The sequence below is a fragment of the Phascolarctos cinereus genome, unplaced genomic scaffold (genome assembly GCF_003287225.1).
Source record: "Phascolarctos cinereus isolate Bilbo 61053 unplaced genomic scaffold, phaCin_HiC Scaffold_9;HRSCAF=440, whole genome shotgun sequence".
Lineage (NCBI taxonomy): Eukaryota > Metazoa > Chordata > Mammalia > Diprotodontia > Phascolarctidae > Phascolarctos > Phascolarctos cinereus.
Window position 1 is genome coordinate 211,614,979 of NW_027556402.1, and position 20,134 is coordinate 211,635,112.

Below are 20,134 nucleotides of genomic sequence, written 5' to 3' on the forward strand. Positions count from 1 at the left end.
GATGGACCTATGGCCTCCGAGGTCTCTGTCAGTTCTAGAGGCAGTCAGGAGAGTATTATTGAATAGTGTGCTCGTTTGATTTCAGAAGACCTGAATTTAAATCTTGCCTCTGACACTCCCTAGCCGTGTGACATGGGGCAAATCATATATACTTATTTCTTCATTTGTAAAATGGGGATAATAATAGCACCTACTTCATAAAGTTGTTATGAGAACCAATTGAGATAACATACGTAAAGCACTTTGTAAAACTTGAAGCCTTATAGAAATGCTTGCTATGATTAGATCTACGATCTTGATGGGGAGGGTGAAAATATAGCAAGTCCATAAATAGCTGTGATGCCAGGGAGAGTAAAACTAAGTCTATAAAGCCCATACAGCAGGACAGTTTTGTTACTATCTTATTAAATTTAATACACTTTTTTCCAGAAAATACGTAATAGAAATTTACAGTTTCATATAGAATCTTCGTTTTCTGTTAAATGTTCGTGTTTTGCTGTTTGCTGAATTCATAATAAAAAGGAAATTTTAAGTAAAAAAAATGTGAGGAGGGAGAGGTCACTTTCACTGGGAGAGGATTACAAGGTCAGGGTCATATTTAGGAAAGGTTTCATGGAATGGGGAGCTTTGAACAAGGAGAGATTGGTAGGAGATGCAGTTAGTTGGAGGACGCAGTTGCCATGAACAAAGGCATGGAAACAGGAGGGGGGAAGTAAGCCATGAACAAGGGATGGGGAATAATTTTGTCTGGCAGGAATGCAGATGATATGAAGAGGGGGAATGTAATTTAAGTCTGGGAAGGTAGGTTGGGGTTAGACCAGGACAGACCCAGATGGTTAGACAGAGCCCACTAAGACACACTCCATTCAGAAAAAAAGTCCCTAACTCAGCCTGTGGGAGTGCAAGCATCTCTCCACATCCCAAACGATTGCTTTTGGCTTTGATGGGCTCCAGCTGGGGTGGTGGGTGCCCTATTTGTATAATTTGAACATGTACTGACTTCAGAGGGGCCAGCCTCTCAAATATCCTCTTCTATGGGTACCTCTCAGAGCTGATCAGCTTCCCCTTGTAAACAATCATATACTGATTAGATAAAGGGTAATGGACCAAAATAGCATTCCATTTTGCTGGGCCCACAGATAGGACACCCAAAACATCATCACTCTAAAGAGGCTCCCTTGAATGAAATGGAAATCATAGTCCAGTGCAGGCAGCTGGACCACCCAAAGGTGGTTTAGTGTCTCAACTCAGAGCCTGCCCTGCTCCAGGAGACCAGGAGAGGAGAGGCCAGCTCCCAGTATAGGAAGATTTCTATTTCCTCTTATTAAAGGCATCTTCGGGGTGATTGTCTCTAGAAGGGTGGGGGGAGTGAAGGGGGAAAGGAAGGGAGGCTTTTTCCCCTCTAAGACAAGCCCACTTACTGGGGGAGTGAGGGCCCCAGTCCAGCACACAAAGGGTGAAGCTTTTAGGGATGCAGCAGCAGGTGATCTCAGTGCTTCCACGGAGTCCTAATGCTCCTAAAAGCCACTCTCCCCGTTTCTGTAATTGGGCAGCAGTAGTTAATGTAGTATTGACTGCATTATATGCTCCCGTGCACCCTCCCACTAATGCCAATTGCATCACCTTGTACCCTTACCATATTGCTTAGCCAATAGCTGTTAAAAGCAATCCAAATCATGAATCATAGAGGAAACTTTTAGCAAGACACCAGCATCTAAAGGAGACAATTTACAGTTGAGTTAATCTGGGTACATTAGCGAGACATGGATTCAGGAAGACAGACCAATTTATGTTACTTGCGTTTTCCCCTTTATTGCTGTGCGTAGGCAAATGACTGGAAGATCACAAAGGAAAAAGACAGGAGCCCTCTCCTTTCCCAAAGCCAATTCCCATCTGGCACCAGGGCTTGGTGGGCTGGAGGCCCACATACGCATCAGGCTGACCTCAGAGTGAGTGCGTGCATTGCTGGATCTCCATGGGCGAAGGCTGGGGGGTGGGGAGATTGTGGGAAGGAGGAAGGGAAAGGTATGTAATTACTGCTGGGTATTTATTATAACTCAGCAATCTGACTACTCTGCGGGGGTCCAGGTGCCTGGTGTCTGGAACATTAAATGCAGCCAGTCCTCCAGGGCCACCTGGCAAAGTCCCTCCTCCAGTCACCACAGGACTTGGCCTCTTATCTAAAGGTTGGGGATGGGCACCGCTCCAAACAAAGCCTCATGTCCACCAAGCCATGAGGCTGAGGGTGGGAGGGGGTGGTGCCAGTATGCAACACAGGGTTCTGGCTGCTTGGTGTGAGGGTGGGAGGTCCTGGTCACGCTCTGCCCCTGGTCAGAGCATTCCTCAGGGAGTCAATGGGTACTCAAGGCCCTGCACTGAAGGGGGCTCGAGGCCATCAAAAATCAGAAGTTTACTGGGAATCTGATCACCCAAAATTGTCATGTTGCCCCATGGGTCTTAGGACTCTAAGAGATTCTGCATCTCAGGCAGCTGGAGCCTTCACCAAAGAAGACTCTCACCCATCAGATTCTGAGCTGATGCATTATCTGTCTGGAGAGTTAGAACACCAGATGTTCTACACATCTGGGGCCTTCGAGATAAGGAGATGAGTGCCAGTGTGTGTGTGTGTGTGTGTGTGTGTGTGTGTGTGTGTGTGTATGTAGGGACTCATCCCCTGCCCACCCAAGGATAAGGCCATGAGGTTGGCACCATACATGGTGTCAGTCAGCCCCAAGGCACAAGTACCAGATATTTTGCTGGTCAGGGCTTCAGAACAGAGCACATGACGTGCTGTCAATCTCCCATTTGATCTCTACACAGTGAACAAGGGTGCATAGGGGCTCACAATGTCACTTCCAAGCCCCCAAAGCTTCAGTAGCTCCGTGTTGTCTCTAGATAAAGCAAACTCTTCAGGTTGGGAGTAGCCTGGCTCTGGCCCATATTTTACATTATTATTCTCTTTTATGCACTCTGCATTCTAGCTCTATCAGTCCATTTGCTTTCCAGTTGTCATCTCTGTGTCTTAGCACAGGCTGCCTCCCCATTCAAGCTTGGGTTGCACTCCCTTTCACCTGTGCATATCAGCTCTCCCACCTCTAGGCCTTTGCTCATGTTGTTCCTGGAATGCCCTCTCTCCTCCTCTTTCACATTGAATTTCTAGTCATCCTTTTAAGCCCAACTCAAAGGCTATCTCTCCTATGAAGTCTTCCCTAAACTACCCAGTCACTAGCAACCTTATTCTCTGCCCTCATAAAACATTAATACATTAATCATAAAAGAGTATATATTATAGTGATCTGTGTTTGTATCTTCTCTCCCTACCAGACTGTAAGTCCCTTGAGGACAGGGACTGTATCTTGTTTAAACTTTATGTCTCCTCCAGTGGTGAGCAATCACAGAGCTCTGTATAGTTGCTTTTTCAAATGTTTCCTCTTATTGAAGCCTAGTACCAGTCAGCATGCTATGCTGACCACCTCTTGAGAAGATCAGCCTTTCTCTCTTTGGCCTCTAACCCATACTATAGTAGCAGACAGAGGTGCACTTTACAGTACTTCAGGCCTACTTGGGGAAGCTATAGGACCAACTCAGAATGGCACCCATGCTCAAAGGGTCCCAAACTCAACTGCGATGGGCCTGGAGCCAATGGCATTAATAATTTATAGCTTAGTATTTGTCACAAGATTTTGTTTTTTTCAATTGAGGGCAGGGTGGGGCAGAAAGTGGGAAGAAGAGAAAATAGACTTTAGTTAACTGAAAAAAGTTTAATTTAAATATTATAGCTTAACTATATCCAGTTTCATTTTTTCCATTTTATTCTCACTCAGCACTTTTTTTTTATTATTAAAAATGCCCCAGAATATATTTGTATACCTCTAGTCCATAATGAAGGAAGGCTGACCAGCCTGTACTATCACTGGCCAGGATTTAGGGAGTAGTCATGGTGCAGAAGCTATACTAAACATGACAAAATGGGGTTCAGGGCTAGGAGACCCAGGTTCAAAGCCCCAAAGACTCTTACTCTTATTAGCTGTGTGACCTTGGGCACGTCATATCCCATCCTTTGGGCCCCCATTTCTTTATCTAAAAAACTGAGGATAGCAATACTTCCACCACCTACTTTACAGGGTTGTTGGGGGAAAAGCTTTTGGCAAACCTTCCAAATGCTCTGAAAATGGGGGCTGTTCCTATTAGATCACTTGTTAAGTTTATCATTTAAAAGACAGCAACAAACGCTCTCCAGCTGAAAGCATCCACAGATGAATTATTACAGCCCTCTGATTTTACAAATGAGAAAACTGATACCTTGCAAAGGGGGAAGGACCTGCCCCAGGTCACACAAATGATAATTAGACAGGCTTTGACTGGAAGCCAGGCCCTCAGATTCCAAATCCAGTGGGTTTTTCTCCCCATTATATCACATTGCTATTCTCATTTTAATAGGGGGTCATGCCTTTGCCCTCACTTTTCAAGCCATAAAGAGACAAAACTTGGTTGTAAGTAGGGGTAAGCATGTAGTTTAGCTGCCCATATCTATATTTTCCTTCCAGAACTCCAGGCCAGCTGAGAATCAAGCATTTTCTTGATTCTCTTTCCTTCCCAACTCACCAGTTATCCCCAAATCACCTCAAGCTGCTGCCTCTCACATCTCCTTTCCTCATCTGGGTTGCAGATGCAACCTAGTATGAAGAGACTTGCTTAAGGTCACACGGCTTGCTGGGGAGTGGGGGTAGAACTGAGGCTTTGACCTCAGTGCTCCCGACCTAGGGTCCTATGTTCTTATACATTAGAGCTGGGGTGGGGTCACCTGCATGGCATCGGCTACACTGAAGTCAGACTTGGAATGGAGAGTGGGGACTCACTAAAGCGCTGAGCCTGAGCTTCCTGTAAACCTGGGCCTAGAAGGCCAAGAACCACTTCCCAAATAAAAGCAATTAATCTGGAAACCCTAAGTTTAACCATTTGAGAAGCTGAACTCATTGCCCATCTCTGCGGTGACCCTCACTGTTTGACCTAATGGATTACTTTATTAATAATGCACTGTACTTTAAAAGCAAAAAAAAAAAATCTGACAATTCAATACTTCAGAAAGTCTCTTAAAAACCGTTGCTACGGCAAAACCCGATTGATATTTTATTATCTCTCAGAAGTGAAACATGAAAGCCAAGCAGCCCCACTGTTACTGCTTTGGTCTTTCACAGTCCCGAGTCCCTTGCAGGCCCACTCCGGAGCAAACTGGAGCAAAAGCTTCTTCCAAGAGCCTGCTACTCAGACTTGGGGGGCGCCGAGTTAAGATTTTCAAGCTTTTGGGAAGGGGGCAGAAGTATGTGGCTTTAAACCTACATACTTTGTGCGTTACTCTATAGCTCTCCTAATTCCTTCGCAGCATCAAAACAAAACAAAACAGATGATATAGCACAATAGGGGAAATGAAAGGCAGAGAGTATCTATCACTGTCCTCCTCCCCCCAAGTCATCTCTTGCAAGATCTTGGAGGGTTGGCCATGTCTACTTTCTGTTTACCCAGGAAGGCAAGAAGGACTTTGGAGCAGAGGTAGTGAGAAGGGAGGCATGAGAGGCCTGGCCGTGTCTCAAGCCCCAAAGGTCAAGCATAATCCTGTCCTTTATAGCTAGGGCTGGAGCAGAGGCCAATGATATCAACCAAACTTAACTACCCAGTAAGGTAAACATTAAGGAGTCACTGTTTGCTCTGTGTAGATAGGCTCTCCATCAATGTAGATCATGGCAACTTCTTAAGATTTGCTGTGGTTTATGGATAAGAAGTACATCCCCTGGTGGCTAAACTTCTTGTGAGAAGTCTTGGCATCCTGAGCCAGGCTGGCCCGCCAAAGAGGGACAGTCTGTGATGAAGCCTTTTCAGCTTGGCAGGACCCACCAGAAGTCGTGGGGCAATGATATCAGAGGATTCATTGGTGGTGTGACAGAAAGAACGCTGAAGTGAAGACATCTAGGTGGTGTAGTTGACAGAACACAAGACCTGGAGTTCAACTCCTCAGATACTTAGCTGTGTGACCTTGGGCAAGTCATTTAACCTTTGTTTGCTTCAGCTTCCTCATCTATGAAATGAGGATAATAATAGCACCTTCCTCTCAACATTGTTGTGAAGATCAAATGAGATCATTGGAAAGCACAATGTCTGGCACATGGTGCTATATAAATGTTAGCTGCTATTATTATTATTATTATTATTACTAAGTGGTATTAAAGAACTGGAAAATGAGTGAGCATATTATGGAATACGGAATACTATTGTGCTATAAGAAATGATGAAAGGAAGGGATAGTTTCAGAAAAACTGGGGAAAACTTGTATGAACTGATACAAGTAAAGGGAGTAGAACCAGGAGAGTGATTTATATGATAACAACTTTGTAAAGACAAACGAATTTGAAAGACTAAGAAAAAACTCTGATCAATGCACTGTCTGACCACAAATTTCGAAGGACATGTAATGAAATATGCTTCCAATCTCCTGACAGAGAGTTGATAGACTCAGTATTTAAATTGAGACATATGTTTTTTGGGGATATAGTTAATGCTGGAATTTGTTTTGCTTGACTATAAGTAGTTGTCATGAGTTTTTTTCTCTTTTTTTTTGGTGAGTGGAAAGGAGTAGAAAGGAGAGAAGGTAGATTTGCTTCATATAAAAATTTTTTATTTAAAAAAGAAAAAAGAATGCTGAACTTGGGAGTCACGAGAACTGGGTTCAAATCTTATGTCTATTGCGAGCTGTGAGGCATTGGGCAAGTTTCTTCATCTGGGAAGTGAGGGGGTTGGACCAGATGACCATTAAGGATGCTGCCAGTTCTAGACCTATGAGCTACGTATGACAAAGACTTCAGGAACCTAGTATTACTTCACCACAATTAGGCAATGGAAGAAGACTCTAGTAAGGTGAAAGTAGATTATAAAAGGAAAATTTTTTAAAAGATTCTTTTAAAAAGAAAGTAACTGTTCTGTTTCAACAGATCCCTTCCTGTGAAATCAAGAGAAAGGTAGCTAGTTTAGAACCCCGATCCTTTATGTTCCTTACCAGGAATATAATCTTTAGGATTACTAGGCTAATTTCTAAAGGCCTGCCATGATGAATGTGGCATTGATGTTGTTGGAAACCCATATTGTGGTAGGGAGACCTGTTCACAGGGCTTCATTCCCTTCATGGCTGTGCTCCTGACTGTCCTAGACTTTGCCACCATAACTCAGCTGCCTTCTCACCCTGGAATATCCCATCTTGGCCCCTTTTCCCCACTGGTGAATTCCTTCTGTGGCCCTCCAATTGGGGATGAGTTGTGGTTTCATTCCTTCCTTGACTATGCTTCTGACTCTCCTGGACTTTGCCACTATGACCCTGTGGAAGGATCTTTCTTTCTCCCCCTCCTCATTCAGCTTCCCTTTATGTGCTTCCCCCCCCCCATCAAAACGTAAGCTTTCTGAGAGCAGAGAATGTCTTTTTTTTTTTTTTTGCTTTTCTTTGTATCCCCAGTCCTTAGCACAGTGCCTGTCACATGGTAAGTGCTTAATAAAACTTTGTTGACTACCTGTTGCCTGTCTACAGCACTAGAAAGACAATGGGGGGGGGCTGAGGTAGAACAATTGTTTTGGGCTCCTCCTTTCTAAGAGAAGATGGACAGAAAAGGAAGAACCTTGAATGACACTGGGGGGTTCTTGGCACTAGGCTTAACTCTAACATGCTCTGAACCTCAGGAAAAAAAGCAAATGGGCTCGAGGGAACCTGAGAGCTTGTGTTTCTCAGAAGGAGCTGCTGATGGGACCATTGATTCTTTCTGTGCCAAAACCCAGATTTCAGTATTTGCTGCCCATACTAGAGATGGTAGGGCTGGATGGGATTGGGGAGGTTCTAGGCCATGTAGCCTTGAACAAAACCAGGTTGAATTCTCTGGGGTCGTCCTGCCAGGCTAGTCTTCTTCCTTGCTTCATACAGGGGGGTTCTTTGGTCAGGGTCAGAGCCAGGAGCCCTGGGCTCTGAACATTTCAAGAACCCTTGCATTAGGTGAAACATATCTTATCTGGTCATTTCACTGCCGCAGAAAGGAAGAACCAGATTCTTCCACCTCTGGCACTTACCCCTAATGATCGCTATATAATTCTGGCTATTTAACTCTAGGGCTACCAGCCCTCCCATTCTCCTGACATCACAGTTCAGTGGAAAGAGTACTGCATTTGGAGTCAGAGGTCCTAGGTTCGGAATATCAACTCTGCTACTTACTACTACCTGTTTCACCTTGGGCAAACCATTAATTTATCCTCAGTCCCCACCTGTTCAATGAGAAGGTTGGACTCAGACGGTCCTTATGGTAAATCTTTCTAGCACCTTGGCAACTGCCCCATCTTTGCTACTAGGACAGGGCTGGCTGGCCAGAATCATCAGATTTAGTTGCATCTCTGTGCTGCTTAAACTTAGCGTCAGACAGAATCCTATCAGCTCTTAAATACGAACTTGCGGTTTCAGACAGTGGGATTAGTGAACGGCACAAATTGTACAAAAGATCTATTCTATAGACAATCAAACCCAAACATATTGATCTCTTCCTTCTATGAATTCTCTCACCTGTCCCATACATCTAATGTCTTCTACACACACACACACACACACACACACACACACACACACACACACACACACACACACACACACACACATACACATACCCCTTTTGTGGGTTCTATATCTGCTGTGGTGATCTCATGCCCCAGCCCCATCTTACAAGAAACATAGCAATCATTTTAAAATTGAAAGGTAATGTGCAGTAGTGATAGAGACCTGGGTTCCAGTTTTGCCTCTCTGAGGCATATTGGCTGTATGACCATAAGTGAATCACTTACATTTTCTGTGCTCTAGGCCAGAGGTGTCAAATTCCTGCAGCTCTTGAGCCACATTGAGCCTGAACTCAATGAAAACATAATTGGGAAATTTTAAACAAAATACATAAAAATACCATACCCTATAAGCAATGTTAATTCATGGTTGTTTAAGTCAACATGTGACCCATAAGGATCCATTCTATTTGAATTTGACACTACTGATCTAAGCAGCTCTCTAAGACTTTAATTTATAGAGAAGGTGTGGATCTGTATTGGTTGGGGTAGTTCCCTATGCCAGTGAAATGAAGGGTCCAATCCTTGCTCTTATCCTATTTAAATTGGATTGATAAGAGCACACGAGGCGAGTGCCATCAGGATACCATACTGACACGAAGAGACAAGCCTGTTTTCCTTCCAGCCAGGACATAGCCCAGTTCCCAATTCCATCCCTGCCTTGCTATGTGCCATGGGGCAACTCCCTTACATTCTGTGTTCATCCATTGTCATTGTCATCCACTGGCCTCACAGAACACAAATCTTGGGAGTACCCAGAGGTATGGCTCAGGGTATGGTCCTCCATTGATGCTCAAGGCAGGAGATGAAGCATCCTTGCTGAGTTAAAACTGCTCCTGTGGTGATTATGGGCATGGGTGTGGGTTTGGACAAGAAAGACAGGGCTCAAATTCAGTATGGAGGACAGCACAGTTTCTAGAAAGCCATAGAACTCATCAATTTGGGTGGCCTACAGAGGGTCTGTTGGCAAGTCCAGGCCCAGGTGGTCTAAAGACCCAATGAATGCCAAGGACCCAGGACCTCAGCTCAAGGTGAAGAGTCTGAGCATTTGCCAGGGGGAAGCCCACCTGGATACCCTTTACCCTGGTACGGTGTAATGTCGGATATGGAGACATGTACTAGCTGTGTACCCTGCACAAGTCACTTAAGTTCTGTCAGCCTCAGTTTCCTCATCTGTAAAATGACATTAAAGGCATCACTCACATCGCTGATATAGGTGTTCAAACAAAGAGTATGCAGCTGGGCCTGACTACCTTGGCCCATGGAGTTGGTTATGACTGAGATGTCTCAACCCTCCCAATCCATAGGATTTAGAGCTGACAGGGATCTTAGAACTCACTTAGAACTCAAGCCTTGTATTTTATAGATGAGGAAACAGAGGCCTGAAAAGATCAAAGAACTTGTCCAAGGTCACACAAGTAGTAAGTAACAGAACCTACATCCAGGTCTTCTGACTTCACAACTAATGCTCTCAATGGAAATAATCCTATCTTGCAACTGAGACCGCAAAAGCTGCCTAGCTGAGGAGTTCTCTTGTCTGCTATCTGTTGGAGAGGGGTAAGAAGAAGGTATCTTGGCCACAGAAGACAAGAGATGGGAGCAGGGAAGAGGGGGGAGGTCCAGCAGAGGGAGAGAACTCCCACTCAAGCTGTGTCTACTGTGGGCAGGTGGCTTGACTCAGCTCCACCCCAGGGACTTATTCATCAATTTTTGTTAACTGGGCAGGCCTCTGGGGGAAATGCCTCATTGGCTGTGTTGGCAAGGGAGGAGGCGAGGGTTGGAGGTGGCCAGATCAGCACTCAAGTGTCCCACTGCACCTAGCTCCCATGGGTACATGGGGGTCTTGGGGGGACATGCCTGCAAATCCCAGCTTTGACTACTCATGACATTGCTCCTGTTTTCTTCACCCACAGCCCTCTTATTGCACCTTCACTTTTCTCTCTGCCAAACACCACCTAGCCAGGGAGATGCTGGGATCTATGCTTCTGACAGCTGCCTCCCTATGTAATCAGACACAAGCAATTTCTTTAACCAGTGGAGGGGGCCCTATGCAACACATCTCTAATAATTCTTCTGTTTCATTTTTGTCTGTCTTCTGATGACCTTCCACTCTGTTGAATAAACCCAGTCAGCTCTATGCTCCGAAGTCCACCAACACTCTGGATAATTCCCATTTGGCCAAGGTCAGGGGAGGGGCGATTTCCAGGAGAGTTTGGCCAGTAAGGCCCCTTTTGGGAACCATAGCAATGATTATATACCATTCCAAAACTCCCAGCCTCAACTTCACTCACCCTTCCTAGAGAGCCCAGAGAAATAGGCACAGCAAAGTCCAAGAACAAATACCCAAGCACTCCAATAATCAGAGGCTGGAGAATGGGGCATCCTCGGGGGACGGGGAGAATCTACCTCCCAGACCTGCCCCAGGGGCAGTGGCAATTTTCTTATATACTTGCTGGGTTGGAGAAGCTTGCATCACAGGGCTGTGCTGGGATGGCATCCTTCACCTCTATACGCAGGCTGCTGCTTAAAGTTTAGAGGTGAGTCTAGGAACAGCCTTGGGCCAGTCCCTTGACAGTTTGACGCTGCACCTCCCCACTGTGCACCTTTTGCAAGACCCTCCTCCCTCCTTCCCCCCCCCCCCAAAGCTCTGGGAAGCTGACAATTTGCTCCCACTGCTTAGGAAGAAGATTAGGTTAAGGCTGCTGGGTTTATGGCTCTGGTAGGCAGGGAAGCCGCAAAGACAAAATACTGAATAGGAAAAATGATCATGGCAATCGGGCAGCGAGGGGGCCCTTAGTGCCCGCACTTTGACTCCAAAAGAGGAATGCACACTCAATGCACATGCACCCACACCACAACCACACCACACCACACCACACCACACCACACCACAACGATACCACACCCTCCTGCCCGCCCGCCCACCCTAACTATATAAAGAAGCCCTAGAAAGCCCGGACCAATATGAGTCACTGGGCTCTCAGCCTGGATGATTCAAACGGGCAGAAATGGTTCTTACTGTACATCCTTCAACAAATAGAGCGTGGAGTGACGCCTTCTGGGCTAGATTACTTTTCATTAATGCCAGGGAGAAGGGCGAACACGGCCCTTGGCACTGAGGCACACTCGCGTGCCTGCTGGCCCCTGTCCGGTCATGCCAGGAGAGCTGCCATGCCGAGGTAGGGGCAGTCTGCCGGGATGGGATGGAGAGGCATGAGAGGAAGGAGCCCAGTAGGGTAGGGTGGCCTCCTCAGCCTACCTACCGTCCTCCTTGTCCAACACCATCATCTCCGGCAGGAAGAAGTGTCCGAGGGCAGGCGTTGCGTCTCCAGCCGCTGCAGCCTCCGCTCCGGGGAGGAGAGGTCTCGGCTCCAGGAACGGAGATGAGCTAGAGCGCAGCGGACAGCCCTTTGGCAGCCAGTGAGCTCTAATTACCCGGTTGTCCAGCTCTTAACCTAGATTGCACTCAGCTAGAATTACATTCAGAAGTGAAGCACTTTGCAGATACAAAAGCAGTCTCACCTACTTTTTTGTGCCTCAGAATTGCAACAGACTAGGGGCTGCAATTTAGAGAGAGAGAAGAGAGAAGAGAGAGAAAGAGAGAGAGAGAGGGGAGGGGGAGAGAGAGAGAGAGAGGAGAGAGTAGGAGGGAAGAGAGGATCAGAGTTTTTCTTTGATTCTCACCTTCTAAATGGCTCAATTTGCCCAGTATAATCTGTCTTAATGTAACTGCATTTGATAGCTCATAACCCTGGCTCTCGCAACTACACAGCTCTGTCTTATAAAGTGCTTTCCCCTTAGATTTAATCTGAATCTAAATCTAAAATTATATTCAAAGAGATGGGAGGGGAAATATCGGAGGCTGGCTACCGCTGCCTTTCTCTCTCAATTTATGAGGTCTGCACTCTTGCTACTGAATAAATGCGCACATTTCCCAGAGACAGCCCCCCTCCTCCCACACTGCCCCCCCCCTCCCCAAGAGTTTAATGGGGAGTGGAAGGCTGCCTGGTTCTCCAGCACCACCTACAGGTCTCTCTGTCTCTCCTCTCTCTCTCTCTCTCTCTCTCTCTCTCTCTCTCTCTCTCTCTCTCTCTCTCTCTCTCTCTCTCTCTCTCTCTCTCTCGTACACTGTGGCCCTCATGCAGCCTCCAGCCCATTTCCTGCCCCACTCCACTTCATGGGTGCGTGTGTATCATAATGGAGTCTTTTCTTTCAGTCTCAAGTGCCCATTCCCTCTCTGGTCGAACAGCAGCTCCAAGCCTGAAGGAATGTCCAACTCTCATTTTACAGAGGGAGGGAATCCACCTAGAGAGGGGAATGACTTGGCCAAGGTCACAAAGTCAGGTTGTGTGGACTGAGATTCAAACTTAGGTCTCTCAACTTCTCGGCCAGGGCTCTTTCCAACACATTATGCCAAGTCTTGGGATTTGATGTCTAACTTTTAAACTAGAAGATAGGAATTGGAGATTGGAGCAGTGCAGTAACTCTCCTTTTCTTCTCTCCCTACCTCTAAAATTGAAAGAATCTTAGCTGCTAGCCAGCCATTACCCAGGTTTCTGAAGGTTACCTTTCTGTCCAGATAGGTCCCAGCCTTCCTGGTCTATTCTATGGTTCTAGGGCTTGTTCTAGACTCTTATTTTGATTTCTCAAGTGGTCTCTTGGGCCATGCAGAGTTCTTCATAGGGTTCAAATCTATTCTAACTCCTTACATTTTGGGGAAACCATTCTATGCCCACTCTCTGCCCCCAGAGTGGGTTCAAGTCAGCTCTACAAGACAGATTAGACCCACAACTGACCCAAGCACACCACGACTGCTCTGGCATTTTTGAGGAGCACATACTGACAGATGGATGGATGGATATTTAAAATTTCTGAAGAAACAGCTTGGCTGAATGAATGGAAAGACCCCAGGTATGAAACCTTGAATACTGTAGTCTGTCTGTAAAACAAGGATAATATCTCTCCTGCCTTCACCATAAGGCTGTTTGTGAGGATCTTATGAATGATCACATACAGTATGTGAAAACGCTTTGTAAACCACAAAAAAGCCATTCAAATGAAAGAGATACTTTTTAGCAACAAAGGAAAACTAGAGCTGTAGATCTCCCTTTTAATAATATGATTAACAAAGTACTTTCCTCATGATAAACCTGTGATGTAGGCAATGTAATGATTATTATTCCCAATACGACAGAAAAGGAAGCTGAGGCTCTGTGAGGGGAAATATCTTGCCCAGGGTCACATAACTAGTGTTGATACCGGCACTCAAGGTCAGATATTCTGACTCCAAGATCAATAGACTTTTTGATAAACCATGCTGCACCCCCTACATGCAGCCTCAAACTCAATCTCCATCCCCATACTGTACTCCTCCTCTTCCCCCCATGCCACATCTGACCTCATTTCAGGGGCTCTGTCCTCCTTCATCCAAGTAGGGAAGTGAGACTTTTCAAAAGCAAGAGTAGGACGTATTACCCAGGCAATGTGTCCCTACAACCTGCTTTTAATTCGCTTCCTTATCCACAGCTCTGATGCTTTCCCCTCTTCCCCTTGAATATATTTGAAGCTAAGTAGCTCATTTTGCACAGAATAGTTTTCATCCAGGACTGTTTCCCTTCCTTTACTGACAGTTTGAAGAGATGAGGAAGGCGCCTGATGTACCCAAACATACAGGGCTGCCCTCAGAAGGTATTTGATTCTCCCCCATTAAAGGGGCTTCTAAGCCACAAATTAAGATAACTTTCCATCCAGTTCTTATATGTCTCCTCCAAACAAACAAAAATCATGGCATTACAATACCTCAGAGGCTGGAATTTCATATTCAGGTATATCCTATCACAAAAATATTCAGTATTGCGCTCCCTCCCTCCACTACCAACCCCAAAGCACATTCTTGACTTCTATCAACAATCACCCATTGTTTCTGAGGCCAGAGTTTTTGATGCTCTGAGTAATCAATCAGGAATGGAGTATTATTTCTTTCAGATATTGTCTAAAGTTCCACATTATCCCCATCTTTAGACATTCATTCAAAACCATCTCATTCTAGTAAGATCACTCTCCTTGTACATGGTACGTGAAGAGGGAATTTCCCTCCTACCAGAGAATTGGGCTGAGATTTTTTTTTTCGTTTCCTAGTTTGTTTGCCTTCCTTGTTTTCTTTTATTTCACACCTTCTCTCATATATTCAACACCCTAAAAAGTTCATTTTCAACACCATATTCCCCCTTAATCTCCAAGGCACCTAATTAGCAGTCAAACAGCTAGAATTCCAATAATTAATCCATAAGGACCAGACAAAACATCTAAGCACTACGAGGGCAACAGCTGTGTGAACTGAAATCTCACTTGCTGGGATTTGGGGAAAGGAGGGGAGGAGAAGCCTAGAGGCTGGCAACAGTGCCCAATCTAGCCCAGCCCTTAGGGCTGAAGAACATCGGGACTACACCTGGATTGTCAACCTCCTTCATTGAGAAGGTCTGCCTTGGGGGACAGACACAACCTGATGCTGTAGAAAGGGCAATGGATTCGCTATCCTTAAGACCTACATTAAAATCTTGATTCTACCATGTACTATCTGTGTGACCTTGGTCAAATCCCTTCACCCCTCTGAGCCTTAGTTTCCTCCTATGTAAGATGAGAGGGTTAAGCTGGATAAGCTCTCACCAAGATTCATGGCTGTGAACACAAGCTCACATTCTTGCCTCCCCACGTTCATATATCTGTGGGTGCTTTGGTGTTTCTGATCTGGAATTGTGTTTCAGATATCATATCAGGTTCCAGCAGAGGGAGGGCCCTTGAGTCACCTCCAAGACAAACAAAATGAGCCTGCATTGCTAATATAATCTGATGTGATTTCACAACCTACTAGTCATGTCATATCCTGCAGACCCCTCGGATGGCTCTCTGCAGCCTACCATGCAGTGGCCTCAACAGTCTCACAATCCCTATTAAGGCAGAAAAATTACATCATATTGGGTCAAGAAAGGCAGTTTCACATGTGGCCAGATGTGTAAGTTGCTGTCTGGAGGGGCCTGTGCGTTACGGGAGAACTGACTTTTGGGTCCAGTACTGAAAAGGGCAGCTACACTGGTAGAGTACAGAGGGACTAGTCCCTAGGGCCTGAGGAAGGCAAGAAAGAGGTTGCGGTGGGATGCTTTGTGAGGTGGTAAGCTCCCTGCCCATGGATGTATTCAAGCATGGGCTCAATGAACACCTGTCAGATGCTGTAAGAGATTTCTGTACTAAGGCAAGAGGCTGAAGTATAGTACCTCAGATGTCAGGATTTTATGACTCAGGAACAAAGAGGCAGTATGGTACAGTGGAAAGGACATAGGAAATACAATGAGACAACTTAGGCTGAAAGTCTTGCTGCCTAGTGACCTTGGGCAAGTTACTTTTCTCTGGGCCTCAGTTTCTTTGAATGTCTGTTCCTGTTCTACCTTTAGGATCCTATGATCTGGCACCAAATGTTGTCATGGAAATTAATATGGCCTGAGGCCAACACCCCCACATGGGCCTTATACCCCACTCCCAAGTCTGGGAGCATTGGACCTAGCCTAAGTAACTCTAGGAGTTCATGTCCAGTGAGGCTAAGAGTTCCACAGGGAGCACCCAGAGCCTGAGGTCTCCCACAGGTCTGGAGAATGCCTTTTCTCAAACCTCATATCCCACTATGGACCAGCATAGTCACTGAGTGAGGGCTCCAGCTATCTCCCCCTGGAATGAGGCAAACACTTGGGTGCTGTGTCTGCACACACACACACACACACACACACACAGACATACACAGAGAGTAGCATTTTGCCACATAGGCACAAAAACTAAGAAATTCTCATGCTACAAACTCAGTTTTCCTTCAGTTTTGGGAAAATTAAATAGGTTGGGATTTTTAAAACTAGCTCAAAATCAAAGCACATACTGAATGTTCTCAGGTTTTCTCAGCCCTGTGTGGAAAAGAGACTAGAACAAGAAGACAAGGCTTAAAAAAAAAGTCTGATTCATGGTCTGCCCCAGTTTCTCCCAAGAGCAAAGGGGAACATGGCCCTAAGGAACTACCAAGGGAACCACCCATGGCTCCTCTTCCTTTCAAGCAATTAGGTACTCAGGTGACTTCTGTTTCTGGAGGCTGAGGAAGACTACTAGGATAAGTATGTGTGTGTGTGTGTGTGTGTGTGTGTGTGTGTGTGTGTGTGTAACCAGCCTTCTTTCCATCACACCAGTTGTGAGGCCTGGTGTTTAATGACTGCATCTTGCAATACTGAGAGAACCAATAAGCAGCCCTCCTTTTGCTATCTGCCTATTCCCCTCCCATTGTTGATTGTCACCTAGTCTTGCAGCCACAGGTCAGCAGACCTGAATAGTAACGTAGAATTTAACAGTCCTTAATTTTTGTACCACTTAACTGTGCCTGCCTGTGTCGCTACTGATCAGAAGTAAGAAAGACAGCACCTCTTCCTGTTCATAGCCCATGGAAGGGGTTCTATGCCCCCTATAGCCAGGGAGCAAAGTTCTAAAGGCACAAAGCTTTGCAATCCTTCCTGGCAAGTAGCAGTAGTTATAACTGTGAGATTCAAGTGACTGTCTTCCAACTCAACTATCTACTTCCCCAATTTCTGAGCAGTCATGAATATTCCCCATCTCCCCTCCCCCTCGACCATTTTATTGCTCTGGCCACCAAAAGGTATCAGTGAGGGATGCCACTCAGGATGCTCTAGGATTCCCCAGGGTTGGAGAGGAGAGAAAAGGGCAAAATTGCTCCCTTCTGTTTCCTGGCCCAGTGACCTCCCCACTTCCACCTAATTCTTGGCCCATGTAGCATTGCCATGCACCCTTCTATGAGATTAGCAGTCCCAGGATAATAGAAAGCTTGGCCCAGCTGGGGAGGGGTAAGTAGAAATTTGGGTACTTTTCTTCTGAAGTTCACCACCAAAAGCTGGAGTGCCTAGTATCGATCCCTGGGCCCTAGACTCTACTTATTCTGGGAGAGGAGGCATCTGTAGGATAGAAGAGGGAAGAGTATCCACCCTTGTTAAGAGCTCCAGGGAAGTCTGGGAAAACAAAGGCAGTTTAATGGGCCGGAAGATGAGGAAGAGAGAAGCTGCACACTATGGGTCAGAGAGAAGAATCGAGTCTGAGGACTTCTCCCTCCCTCTTCTCCGGGCTTCCTCTCATCCTGTCTCTTAAAGAGGACCTCGATGCCCAAAGGGCCTTTTAGAGGCTCTTACCTGGAGCGTTGCGCCCCTTTTCTAGGAAGGGTCCTGCCTACCTGCCGTGGGAAGGTCACTTGAAGGCCCTGTATTTGGGGAAGGGGTGTGGAGAGGCGGAGAGTGAGGGAGACACGAGAGAGGAGCTGCCTGGCACTGCCTAAGCTGTTGGTGAGCAGTCACGCCGCCTCCTGGAAGGGGCGGGGGAGGGCTGGGAGGGCAGAGGGAGAAGTGGGAAAAAAGAGTCTTTCCCCCAGCCCTATAACTCCCTTAGCAGTAGGATAGGTCTCTTTAAGGGACGGCCACAGGGCTCTCTCCCGGACAGATTCTGGTGACAGGTCCTAGTCTGCCCTGAATCACTGCTCTGACCCTCCCCTCCCCCACCGGCTTCCTCAAAAGGGATCTCTAGATCAGGAGTCCTCGAATCAGGAACAGGGGTGTTGGGGTCAACTCTGGCCTCCCCCCACCTTTAAAAAGTAAATCTCCTCCCCCCTTCACCCCCTGCCCTTTGTCAGTTTGGGCAAAGCGGTCGGGGGCGGGATCCCAGGGGAGAAGCCAGCGTGTCCCGCCCCGCCGCACACCACACCTCCCCTCCCCCTCCTCAAGCCCCAGGACACTGGGAGGGGGGCGGGGGGGGGCGGTCCTAGCTTCAAAAAGTCTGGCCTTTCCACAGCGGCGGATCCATGGTTAAGCGCGGTCCGGGCGGCCGGCCCCGGCGTTCATGCGTACTGCGCCCCCCCTTCCCCGCCCCCCATCCCGGTCCTATTGAAGCCTCAACAAATCCACTTTCTACCTCCCGGGGCTGCAGGGCACGGAGTTGGAAGATGGCGCGCTCAACCTGCCCCCCTTCCCCTCTCCGGGCCCCGGGCCCCCTCCTCCTCCCAGGCCCAGGGCGCACGGACCGGGCCGCCGAGCTGGGGCACCTACCGTCCTCCTTATCCAGCACCATTGTCCTGGCTGCCGGGGCTCTGCGCCCGCGCCGCTGCTGCTGCTGCCGCGGCTCTTCCTCCACCCTCGGCAGCTGCCGCCGTCCACCCGGGGGAGCGTGGGCAAGACACCGCCGCTTCCCGGTCGCCCCAGAGGAGACGGGGACTGGGGCACGGGGCTGGGGAGACGGCGGCCGCCGGCCCTGGGCCGGCGCTATCCGAGCGCGCCCTCTGCCCGGCCCGGGCTGGACCCGGCCGGCGCTGCTTCTCGCAATCTGGATCCTTGTCCCTGCCTCGGCTCGGGCTCTGGCTCCGGCTCGGACTCCGTCTCCGGCTCCGGCTCCGGCTCCCCTGTCCGGGCCCCTGCTGTTCAGAGGGAGGCGGGCGTAGGGGGAGATTAATAATGAATTTGTGAAAGGGCAGCCTGGCGAGAGCGCGGGGCGGGCCGTGCTCCTGGGAGCCGGGGAGCCTGGGAGTCGGGGAGCTGGGGAGCCGGGGAACCTGGGAACCGGGCAGGGAACGGAAGGGAGCGCGAGCCTGGCCGGAGCCTAGAGCCCAGAGCCTAGAGCCCAGAGCCCAGAGCCCAGAGCTCAGAGCCTGGAGCCTGGAGCCTGGAGCCTGGAGCCTGGAGCCTGGAGCCTGGCTCGCTCCGGCTGCAGGAGCTGTTGCTCGGCGGCCGGCAGGCGGGCGAGGCTACAGACAAGGACCGCGAGCGAGCGAGGGGGAGCCGGAGCCAGAGACCGAGCCGGAGCCGCCGCCGCCGCCCGCTCGCAATTTATGTGCTTCTGCCCTCTCCAGCTGCTGAATAAACGCCCGCATTTCCCAGGGACCCTCAGATTCCCCTGTTAATTAAATCAATTCATTATGCTCAGATCTGATTAGCGGCCCTTCCCCCCCCTTTGAATCAATTATTCAATACACAAACATAATTGCCTGTGCCAGAGGTGCCTAAGTATTAGCTTATTTAACTCCAAGGACACTAATTACCCCTAGGGCAAGGGAACTTTTCTCATTAATTCTGGCAAAACACAAAAGCGGAGCCAGAGTGTGCGAGTGTGTGTGTGTGTGTGTGTGTGTGTGTGTGAGAGAGAGAGAGAGAGAGAGAGGGTGATTGTGTGTGTGTGTGTGTGTGTGTGTGTGTGTTGTGTGTGTGTGTGTGTGTTCGTGCGCGCAGAACAGCCTGCGCCGGCGGGGAGGAGAGGAGCGCCTGACACACACACGTGCTTCTGAGGAAACAAGCCACTGCCACTCTCCCGGTACCACCCCCCTTCTCCCCTTATCCCAGTGGCCGCCCAGAGCACAGGGCAGCGCCCAGCAGTTGCGGGGAAGCGCCCAGGGGAGTGGGGGGGGGAGGAGAACTACTTGGAACAA

At 47.9% G+C, this 20,134-nt stretch overlaps 1 protein-coding gene and 1 long non-coding RNA gene across 5 annotated transcripts in view; one reads left to right on the top strand and one right to left on the bottom strand.

The window, feature by feature from the left end:
• Positions 1-19,299, bottom strand: part of LMO1 (LIM domain only 1) — a 66,968-nt gene extending 47,669 nt beyond the window's left edge. The window contains exon 1 of one of the 4 annotated variants that reach the window (XM_021005538.2): positions 18,765-19,299. In XM_021005538.2, coding sequence (XP_020861197.1) covers positions 18,765-18,786 — 22 coding nt within the window. In that variant the 5' untranslated portion in view covers positions 18,787-19,299. Of the gene's footprint in view, positions 1-11,894; positions 12,527-18,764 lie in introns of those variants that run through there. The other 3 variants (XM_021005535.2, XM_021005531.2, XM_021005533.2) reach the window with 3 other exon arrangements.
• The window catches only part of LOC110221132 (uncharacterized), a 79,370-nt gene continuing 76,850 nt past the window's right edge, over positions 17,615-20,134 (top strand). The window contains exon 1 of the long non-coding RNA XR_002328040.2: positions 17,615-18,008. This is a non-coding gene — a long non-coding RNA (uncharacterized LOC110221132). The remainder of the gene's footprint in view (positions 18,009-20,134) is intronic.